This window comes from Macaca thibetana, chromosome 12 (assembly GCF_024542745.1).
Source record: "Macaca thibetana thibetana isolate TM-01 chromosome 12, ASM2454274v1, whole genome shotgun sequence".
NCBI lineage: Eukaryota > Metazoa > Chordata > Mammalia > Primates > Cercopithecidae > Macaca > Macaca thibetana.
In genome coordinates, this window is record NC_065589.1 from 66,977,194 (window position 1) to 66,988,725 (window position 11,532).

General features: G+C 32.9%; 1 protein-coding gene across 3 annotated transcripts in view; it reads left to right on the forward strand.

Annotated features, from left to right (window-relative positions):
- Positions 1 to 10,331, forward strand: part of LNPK (lunapark, ER junction formation factor) — an 80,417-nt gene extending 70,086 nt beyond the window's left edge. For 2 of the 3 annotated variants that reach the window (XM_050751789.1, XM_050751792.1), the window contains exons 12-13: positions 465 to 635; positions 7,895 to 10,331. In XM_050751789.1, coding sequence (XP_050607746.1) covers positions 465 to 635; positions 7,895 to 8,127 — 404 coding nt within the window. In that variant the 3' untranslated portion in view covers positions 8,128 to 10,331. Of the gene's footprint in view, positions 1 to 464; positions 636 to 2,190; positions 2,272 to 7,892 lie in introns of all 3 variants that reach the window. The other variant, XM_050751790.1, reaches the window with a different exon arrangement.
- The last annotated feature ends 1,201 nt before the right edge of the window (positions 10,332 to 11,532 follow it).

An 11,532-nucleotide genomic window follows, 5' to 3' on the forward strand; every position in this document is an offset into this window, starting at 1 on the left:
GCTCTGCAAATGATTCTCATGTGTAGCCACTGTTAAAAACTGTGGTAAATTGAAAATACTTCTAAAATATTATGTACTACATTTTCATGGGTAAATGTGCAAGGTTCTGGATTTTAAAATACCTAATGATTCTGGTGACTAGAAATGTAATCTCACAAATTCTTTTAAGTCATTAATATTATTCTGCTATCAACCTGCTGTGTAACTTATTATATAGTTAGCCTGCTATGTAACCTATTATGCCTTTTCTGCCTTTAATTTTAAAAATTAAAATTCTAATAATTAGGAAGTTTGCTTTAGTTCTGTTTAGAGCATCTACCATATTATTATTTAAATAACATGCGCAGTAACTTTTAAAAGGTTCTTTTGAATATCTGCAAAAATAATCTTAAGTGAGTTAACTAATTAGTCCTTGAACTTTGTTTGGTTTGTGGTTTTGCTTATTTTTAAAAAATTCTCTGCAGCTTTTCGATGTGCCTACTGTTTTTTCTTGAACCCTGCGAGAAAAACCAGACCTCAGGCTCCAAGACTTCCTGAGTTTAGTTTTGAGAAGAGGCAGATGGTGGAAGGTTCAAGTTCAGTTGGTCCCTTGCCATCAGGAAGTGTGCTTTCATCAGACAACCAGTTTACTGAAGGTATGAATATGTTAAACAGTTTTGCCCCTTAATAACATGTGTTGTTTAGCAATAATAAAAGCATAATGCTTTTAGATAAAGATGGATTAATTTATCAGATTTTGCTGCATGCATATGTCAACTATTGCTCTGTTACTGTAGCCTTCTGTGTGATAAGTGTGATATGTTTTACTTTTAACATGCAGATTGTATTGTGATAAGCAGCATCTAGCATCAGCTAGTTAAATACTGTTTATGGAGTGACCTTTTCTAAAAAGTGTTGGGAGATTTGATTAGTAATATTTTCATGGGTTATTTTTTTCAATTTATCTGAGTGAAACAGATTATTGAAATTATGAAACAACTATTCAAAGGATAAAATACAAAATTTGTGATTAACGTTGATAGAATAGGTTTGTATCTACCACATGAATTGGTAGAAATTACCAGAAAGCAGGAAACTTTGGAATTATAAAGTTATCCTTGCCTTTTTTTTGGATTACTGTATCAATAGGACTGGTATTTCATTGAAACAATTTATAAAGGTTCAGAAGATAAACATTGCCTTTGATGTAAAAATCAACCTTGTTTTAGAGAATTTATCAGAATTTATTGGGTTTTGGAATTTATCTTACAATTCTGTTTTAGGAATTCTTGAGGAAGTTTCATGAAAAAAAATGGAAAAGATGAGGTGGAAGATTAGACTATTGCCAACTGTTTCTTGCTACAGTGTTAATATTTGGCCAGGAGCTCTTTGTTAATCAGCTCTGAATTATGAAGATTGCCAAAATTATGAAATAGGCCATAATATTTTGTTGCTATGTGTGATATGGAAAAAAATGCATATTAGAAGTTTAGTTCACATAATTTATTTACCAGTCAGGATTAATTATTTTAATTTCTAGGAATTACCATTTACATGTATTTGATATTTTCTTCATAAAAACATTGAGTACTGTAAAAATTGCTTTAATTGAGAATATTATATGAAGCAGTGAATTTTCAGATATCAGAAATTTAGTATGGGATTTGAGTATCTATATATTTTTTTTAACTTTGAAGAGTGAACCTAAAATGCGTGTGTTGAATTGGGCTTGGCTTTTGGCTTACTAACAAATATGGAAGTGAATTTGAATACAGATAGCTATGATAGAGGCCTGTTTCTTCCAACACTGAATCAATGCATTCATCTTCTCCAAGTCTGCAGCATCAACTCCAAACAGAATGTCCATTTTTTTTCTTTTGCTTAAGTTGTGCTCTGAGCTGCATGCTGTCACATGCAAACCATCTGCCTTGCCATTGCAGCCTCTTGGAACTGAAAATTAAAGGATTGCATACAGAAGATGCCTAGAGGAAAAATTGAAGTCTTTTCCATGACTAGCCCTGCTTATAGAAGCTAAAGTGAATATCTGTAAGCTAATTATTGGAACAAAAACAAACAAAAAAGACAAGACAAGAAAAAACAGCCAACACAGTGAAAATCTTGATAATGAGTCCCATGCTTTTTATCTTCTGCTAAAGTCAAGATAGTTAGCAAACAACACCTAGCTATACCTTTCCTTCTTATCTAATCTAGGAGGAGCAATACCCCAGATGTCTCATTTTCTGTCTGAAATTCCTGGAAAGAAGTCTTACTTGCTCAAACCCAACCCCAATAAGTTAATGTTATTACATGAAGACAAAACTGGAGGCACGGTTTGATAACTCCATAATGCTAAAAACTGAAGCAAGAATTCCATTTTGTTAAGATAGTTTCTAGAATAATAACTTTCATACTTCTCTTTGGATTCATCAAAGTGGCCATGAGCATCTTTTTCTTTGGCTTTCCAGAAGATTGAAACTTTTCTCAAGACTTCTAACTCAACACTGTGGCACACAGTTATCAATTCCAAGCTGGCTTCCTTTAGTAAACAACTAGAAGTATATTTGATGAACAAATGAAGCTGCATTTGTTTTGAACACCGGTGGCTTATGATTATATTGAACTATTAAGGTCATATCATCTCAATCATCTACTCTTTGCTAACAGCCAATGTTTTAGACTTCTGATTTCTAAATGATGTAGATACTTGCGGTCTGAAAAAAAAACTTTTCTGCTTTAATTCTTATATTATTAAAAGTATTGAAGTGGCTCATTCTTAGCAGCAGAAATTGTAGAGATGAAGTTATTGAAGTTACAGATGGAGCCAAAAGGTAACTTTCTTCCATCTGAACTTTTCTTTAAACAAATATCAGTAATCATTTTTATGAGCAATCAAGAATTAATAGAAGAAATATATTTTTTTCAATCTGTGATGTAAGGATTTTGAAGTTAAGTTTTGCCTGGATTCTGATTTTGGAAGATTTCTCATTTAGGATGAGGCACAAAGCTGTTAAAATTTCTGGACCACTCTTTAGAAAAACATACAGAATCTTGGAAAGTTTTCAACAAAGGAGGAGACCTAGAAGAAATTTCTCCCATTATTTTCTCACCTGAATACCTCGAGTATTTTTTTTCTGGAATTTTACATCCAGATGCTTTGGTAATAGATTATTAGAGAAATACAAGAAATTATGGATATAGATTGTCTTTTTATTTGAGGGCATACTAAATACGCCAAGGAATGAACTGCTTTTAGGCTCCTCAGTTTCTTTTATGGTTAAGTGGATAGTACCGTAACACTTGAATCTCTGCTAAGTTACATTACAGTGGTTTATCAGTTTTACCTTTTTTTAAAAAGCATTCTTTTAATGGTATGTGATAATCATTAGAGTACTAGGTTTCTACATTGTTGGTATTCTAATGCAGTGATTTTTTTGGCTAGCATGTTTAAAAAATGTTACTGTTAATATTTGTGTTTGTATTGCCCGGTTGTGTTTGTCTAGGTCTCATGCAATTATTTTAGTAGAATATAGTTTTTGTCCAATTGGAAATAACTTCCTGATAATAAAACTCATGGCATCTAATCAATACTATCAAAAATAGCAAGTGAAATTTATATAAGGTAAAATTTAACTTGATAATACGATTTTAAAGGTCCTTCCCTTTCTTTTATGCAAAATACTGTTACATTAGGTTGCACTGAACGAGGGAAAATTCTAAGTTTAGTATTTTTGTTATGATGCTCCAGGAAATTAAAGTATTTGATAATGTAAATTTTGTTGAATTCCATGTATTTACCAGATCTATTAAATAATCTTTTTATACCTTTGTTTATATTTACTTATGTGCAGCCTTCTCAAGATGTAAACTTGCTTGCAGTATGTTTTTGCATGTTTGTTTTAGATATAGAGATCTTTTGGCCTTCTCACTCCCTTTTCTAAAACACCTTCACTTAATAGTTTAGTTTTAGATCATTGCTTAATAATTAAACTCTTGGCCAGACACGGTGGCTCACGCCTGTAATCCCAGCACTTTGGGAGGCCGAGGCGGGTGGATCACGAGGTCAGTTTGAGACCAGCTTGGCCAATATTGTGAGACCTTGTCTCTACTGAAAAATACAAAAATGATCCAGGTGTGGTGATGCGTGCCTGTAGTCCCAGCTACATGGGAGGCTGAGGCAGGAGAATCACCTGAATCTGGGAGGCGGAGGTTGCAGTGAGCTGAGATTGCGCCACTGCACTCTAGCCTGGGCGACACAGTGAGACTCTGTCTCAAAAAAAAAAAAAATAAAATAATTAAACTCTTAACTTGTCTAATTGATTTGTTCAGAAGTAGTAAATAATTAAATGGTATTCTGTGTGTTGATGAATACTAGCTATTATGAGTGGTTATAATTTAATTGAATTTTATTTACTGAGTTATTGAGTTGAGTTGGGGTGAAATTTATACCTTTGTTTCTTAAATATAAGTTAACCATTTTCCTTAAGGCAGGAAAATCTTGTAAAAAGTGCCTTGTTTAAAACTTGTGAGTTCAAAGACATGTTGTCAATTTTAATTTAACACAGTTCCTTTGGGTAAGTTTGTAGCTTACATATATAGTGGGCACTGATGTGTTAGCAAGGCAAAAATATATGAAGTTGTTTTGCTAGACTATTATTTAATTTTCTTAAAAAATTATTTTTTCAAGAACTAGAGTAAAAACGTAAACATGATATTCTTTTATTTTATTATTATTATACTTTAAGTTCTAGGGTACATGTGCATAATGTGCAGGTTTGTTACATATGTATACTTGTGTTATGTTGCTATTCTTTATATGTTTTTGCATGTGTGTAGTTTATAGGTGAGGCAGTGATATTCATTATATAATTACACTGTTTTATGAGTTTCAGTTTTCTAGCTGAGTTGAGACTTTGTTCAAACAACCGGAAGCCAATTGTTACTATTTGGTAAAATAATAATAATAATAATAATAATCTCCCAAGAACATTGAGGTTGCGATGGGGTAATGGCAGGAGTGGGGAAAGAAATTGCATGGATCATTTTTTGTTTTATCACATTGTGGTATATTGTTTTCTTGGCATTATAGATGCCAGAGTTGAGTTTAAAATTTTTCTTACAGATGGAATTAGGTAATTCAGGTAATTGTTTCATATCTGAGTGGGCCATAAAGGGAAGAGTAGGGTTGTTTAATTAGTGTGAACACAAAGCCTGGTTTCTCTCATAGTATTTTATGCCCAAATATTAACATCTTCTGAAATATATTTTATTCCACCAAGCTCTTTTAAACTACAAATTCACAGAAGAAATTTGCTGTTTTTGTTAGAATGGGCAAATGATGAACTTCCATAAAAATGAAAAAAGTATGTTTGTAACACATTAAGTAATCTTATAAAGCTCTGTGGTTATTAAATGTAATTCTCTGTTAATCATTTACACTTATTTAGATCTTGTTTGATGACTTCTTACAAAATGGCATTGGCATCCAAACATCAATTACCTATCTTATTTAGACTACCTGATGTCTACATCGTAGGTGTCATATCACATACCAATTTTTTGTAGTGTTACTGCTGTTAAAAAATTGCTTTTCTGCAAATTAACCCAGGAGAAGAAACTTAATCATTAATAGGCTCTTTGATTATTTTCAGTTTCCACACATTTCACCAATTTTGTAGTCTTCCACATATTCTCTGAAATACAATAGTGACTGGAAAACTTTGTGTATCTTGTTGTTTTCTGATTATGATAGCATATGGTATTTCTATGAATTCTTGTATTGCAGACATTTAAAAATTTCAGTATTGTAGTTCTCCTCCTTGTATTAACCACTTCTTTATGGCCCCAGAATTTGTACATTAAATTGGCTTTGACAAGTAAAGTCTATTTTTGAAAATAGTAACATCACAAAACTTTAACATGACAAGCCTTGAATTTTGATACCTCTCCTGTTTCAGTACAGTATTGAGGCAGTCTGTCAGATAGAATATGACAAACTATGTGGGCCTGTTTCCACTTAAACATGTTTATTGGTGAGTTACATCCTGGATTCTGAGCTTTTTGTTTTTTCATTTCTTGTGGCTTTATTGGTTTGTTTCAGAAGGCTTACTAAACTATAAGAAATTGTGAAGTTCTTGCCAAGTAAATACTGCTCTATGGCTAGAGAGTTGTGGAAAACCATGATGCTTAAAATTCTGTCTTGGATACATTCTGTGAGGGTAGAATTACAAATGATTGGTGACTCCTGAAGTTTTCCACGGATAACTTGTTTGCCCTTGTAGCAGAAATGATTTGTACATGCCTGGAGTTTCATTTGCCCTTTCTGCTTTTCCTTTCTGCTCTGGAGCATTGAAATAACAAAATTCGAGTGACTTACTGCTTTTCTAACTTGGATTTTTAGAAGATTCCAAGTGTGTAGCAATGCTATTTTAAGTTCCATATTAAGATACAAATAAGATTTTAAAAAATGAAATTTGGCACAAATTAATTTATGGACATTCCTTACTTTTTGTGAGCATAGGAAGTTTTCATATAGTAAAACTATAGAATTTGGGCCTTTATTCTACGTATCAAAAGGAGGAAGGTAGTTATAACTGATTATATAAGCCAGAGTCCAAGATATCTCTTTAAAGAAATAATTATTTTTAAGTATTTTAAAAGTCTTGGCATAGAGTATGTGAGCTATAGATAATTTGTGTTTGTTAAAACTGGTATGGTAAAACCATGGATTTCTAAGACTTCCATATTAACATGTGTGCATATAACACATAATTTCTTTGCAAAACAATTCTATTTATTTAGCAAAACTTTATTATACAAGGAACTTAATTAGAACTTTTTGCTAAGGCTGGCCTTCCCTCCAGAGTTTTTGAATTAGTAACATTTGTAGTATATCTTAAGGAATCATCTATAAGAGTAGAAATATCTGCTTTTTTCCTGAACTGATATGGTTTAGCCATATTTCTCCTAGCAAAAATGTTAATTGCTGTTTTTTACATAAACAAATAAATACTTTAAAGCTATATTTTTATCTTTAACATAGAAATTGGGTGGCCCAAAAATTATCTGCTTCAGTCATTCCCTCCCCCATCCTGTTCTTTAAATTTTAAAGAATTAAAGGCAGTTTATTCAATACAATTGTTATATTATTATTAAGGGATTTGAATTAAGTAATACTTAAAAAGAGAGTTTAAAAGGAGTAAATTTTCGGTAGGGACTAGTACCCTTACTTAACTTCTGCTATGGAGATGGGATTAAAAGACCCTTCTCTTTCTCTCCCTCACATGCTAGGTATATAGTACATTCTGACCCAGAGGTTAAATACAGAGGACTTATCCTGCAGAGGGATGAGGAGAGACTAGCCATGCCTTTGGAAAAGATAGAAACCTGACTTCCCGGTTTTTGGATAATAGAGATATATATCAGTGTAGGAAAGCACCATCCACCCACACGCACCCACACCCACCCACCCACAAAGTATACATTTACACATTGCTTACAGGGTTCTCTGGACACAAGGAAAACAGTTTCTTCAGGAAATGTAATCTGGACATTAATATATTTGCATTGTTTGCTGGACTATTGTATTATAGCACATAATTCTGTTGGGACTATGATTTTTGGACATTCAACTTTCAGATGTGTCTTTAGTAACTTATTTTGTATGAAAATATGGGACATTAGAAAAAGTATAATTATGGGTTTATTTCCTCTGAATTACTTTTTTTCTTCTACCATACTAACTGTAAAGGGAGTTATGTACTTATTTTAAAAGACTTTAAGGATAATGTTAGACAATTGTATGGTTTCTGTGTGTGTGCGCGTGTGTGTGTGTGTGTGTGTATTTATTTTTTGCTTGCCTTATTTAGCAGTTTTAACATTCGGGTATTCCTAAAGTTTTGAATCTTTATCTTTTCAGAATCTTTAGAGCAAGATGTTCTTGATAATAGTACAGAGCAGACAGATGACAAAATGCCAGCTACAGAACAGACACACGAAGGGATTGAAAAAGCATCTGACTCAGAGGAACCAGAGGAGAAACAAGAGACTGAGAATGAGGAAGCCTCAGTGATTGAAGCTAACTCCACAGTTCCCGGAGCTGATTCTATTCCTGATCCTGAACTAAGTGGAGAATATTTGACGGCAGAGTAGTAAATGCTTCCACGTGCCTTCAACTGCATATTTATAGTCTTGTTGATGTCAGTTATTGCTTTTTCGGTGGCACTTTCTTTTTTTTGCCCCTCTAAGGGTATGCTTGTGTATCATTTGAATTCAGATTGCCTAGCTATTTGAACATCTCAAAGTTATATATACTGGGTATTAAAATTAAAAGCAAGTGATATCAGTGAAGTAAGATCCTTTTGAATGTACAAAGACCCGTGCTATTGAGACAGGTTTTAGATATTTTTTATCCATTCTAAAAGTAAACAAACATGATTGCCTTCTTGTTTTCTGTATGTATAACCTGTAAATATCCATTTTGACATAGGAAGAACTTTGGTTAAGAGTAAGTTCTCTAATTGTGTTTGTTTTAAGGAATGAAACTTGGTTAAGATTTTGACTACTTCATTATTAAAAATTGATAGAATTTTAGCTCCTGAGATATTTACAACTGGGGGAAATGTCTATTTAGGCATTTACATTAAGTGATACGAAACTTGTTATTGTTACTACATAGGCACTGGTACGAATTCTCAATAAGAATGCAATGGAACAGTTAGGTAGAACCATAACTACATAGGCACTGGTACGAATTCTCAGTGAGAATGCAATGAAACAGTGAAGTGCAGTGTTTCTTTTTGATGTCTTTTGTTTTACAACTGGGCCAAAGGCACATGATGTATATAATTAGTTTATATTTACACATTAGCATATAGGAAATATTTCTGCACTTGACTGTACTTGAATTCCGAACATTATTTATACATGTAAAATGATGATATATAAGTGAATTTTGTGCTCTTGTTTGTATTTTATTAAGGAAAATAAAAATAATCTGGCATCAGTTTCATTTTGCTAAATATCTAGTCTTCTTCAAACAGTATCTTGGTGGGTGACTTGGCTGCCTGAAAAATCTTAGGAGGAATAGCTAACAATACAATAAATCTGTAGATTCTTCTTAGAGCAAATTATGATACTTTTATTCAGACTTGTTTCCTTTCTAGTTAAGAGAAATAGTGACATTTAGAGGTTTTAATCAGAAGTTAGGTTTTTCTGATTCAGGAACGTCTTAGGCCAGGCATTTGTAATTTTTAACTTTGAGAAACAAGTTTTGTGAGAATAGGATGTGGATTGCTGGTAGTTAATTGGATTTAATATTTGTATTAAGGATTAACTGGAAAAAATGTATCTCACTGCTAATTCTTGGACCTTTAATACAGTGTGCTTATCTGTTATGGCCTCCTTTTATCTCTCTTCTCCAGTATTAAAAAAAAAAATGGAAATCAAGTTATTATGCTGAAGGGAAAAATATACCTGTATAAGAATGGTGTGTCTGGCTAATGTTTCTAAGTTGCACACAGTTTATTAAAAACTGAACAAAACATTTTTATCATTTGAAAATCTATTTTTATGATTTAATATCTCATATGTGACAATTTTTTTTTTTTAACTCAATCTGTTAACAGTCTGGGACATCTTGGTATAGTAACCAGAGTTTTTGAGCCTACCGTATTGGGCTTAAATTTCAGGTCTGTAGTCTTGGGCAAGTCACCTAAACTCACTGAGATTATTTTTTCACCTGTAAAATGGGAAGAATTATGTTTATTTTTGAAAGGTATTAGGATAATTAAAAATAATGTAATGTGCCTAGCACACTACCTGATAATGGTGGCGTTGGTTCTTATTAACGTCTTTAAAATATGCAAGGACCGTAAGTTTTTCCTCTTGCAGATAAGGAAATTTAAAAATAATGTGAACATGTAATTCAGCTGCTCAGATTCAAGCCAATGTTTTTTGCATCAGCTTTTCTTTATTGTATGTATGTGTATAAATGCATAGATTGAGGAAATAGGAAACTGAAACTCTATAGAATAAAATCTTTTTAAACATAATTGCATCAGGTTTTTTGTATGTTACTTACCCATATGTAGTTTAGTAACATCTTGCTTAGTCATGTTGTTACAAACGTTCAAATTCTGATATACATTGCTTGAAAATGAGTGAGTACCTCAGAGAAATTTGATAGACTCAAACGGATAGTATGACAAATACCTTTGAAAGAAATATGGAGGAAGGTTAAAAGAGGATTAGTAAAATTAATGCAATAGGTAACATGTTTGTAACCATATAGTATCCTTTTAGACACAAAAGCTTATTTTCGTTATTATAATAATAAACAGTTAATGGTTGAAACAGTAGTAAAATGTCCTATTTTGATTATTAAGACTAGTATAAATGAGGAAAGCCAAACTATTAAGTACCATTAGCTAGAGTGATCTTAGCTTCCTTGCTTACAATTGCTCAATGGGTCATCATCTAAACTCTTCTATGTCCTGAGCATGATCTACAAACATGGTCTAGCTTCTGTCTCTCCATCTTCCCTCCATCATTGTGCTGTGGCCATATGGAACTCCTTTCAGTTCTCTGACCATGCCCTTTCCTGCCTCAGATTTCAGCTTAAATTTTCCCTCCTCAGAAAGATGCCTTCCCAAACTCCCCATCTAAAGCTGGCCTCTGCCTTTTACTCTCTATCATGTCGCTCTCTACTCACCATCCCTATCACAATGTGTATTTGATTTGTTTGCTAGTTTACTGTCTTCACAACATAGTGTCTGTTTGTGCAAGGGTCTTATTTTTCTTATTCACCTCTGAATCTCAAGGGTCTAGCACAATGCTTGATGCATATTGTGTGAATAAATACTTTGTTGCCAAATCCAGTGAAAACTCTCAGTTCTTGTTTCACTGCTTGGCAGTATTGACATTGTTGAATACTCTGAGACGCTTTTTTTCTTTTGGCTTTTCACATATCACACTACTATTCTCTTATTTCTCTGGCCTCTTGCTCTCAACCTTTAAGTGTTGGTGTTCGTTAAGTTCGACCTACTATCATCATTTCTTCATTCTGCATATTCTTTCTCTAGGCATTCTTCTCAACACCAATGGACTTACCATCTGTCTCTCTGAATCTCAGATCTCCAGCTTTGATCTGTTTCCTTTACTTTAGAGCTATATATTTGCCTGCCTACTGGCCTGTCTCTCACAATCCATATATTCAAGAATGAATACTATACTTTGCTTCAAACCTTCAGAACATTCAAACCGTTTATGTTTCTCATCTAATCAAATAGTTACCCTCTAAGCCAGAAGCTGTAAACTCATCTCTTTTCCCTTTATTCAAACTGTCAATTTTTGTCTCCTAAACATCTTCTAGTTATATTCTCATTTCTCTATTCACATCACATTAATAATGATGATAAACATTTGCATTCTTGTTCTGTGCCAGGCAACATGCTAACTGCTGTATATATATTATTTTATTTGTACTTTGGCAAGAATCCTGTGAAGATTTTTATCTTTGGACATATAGAAGAGAAAGCTGAGTTGTAGAGAGAATAT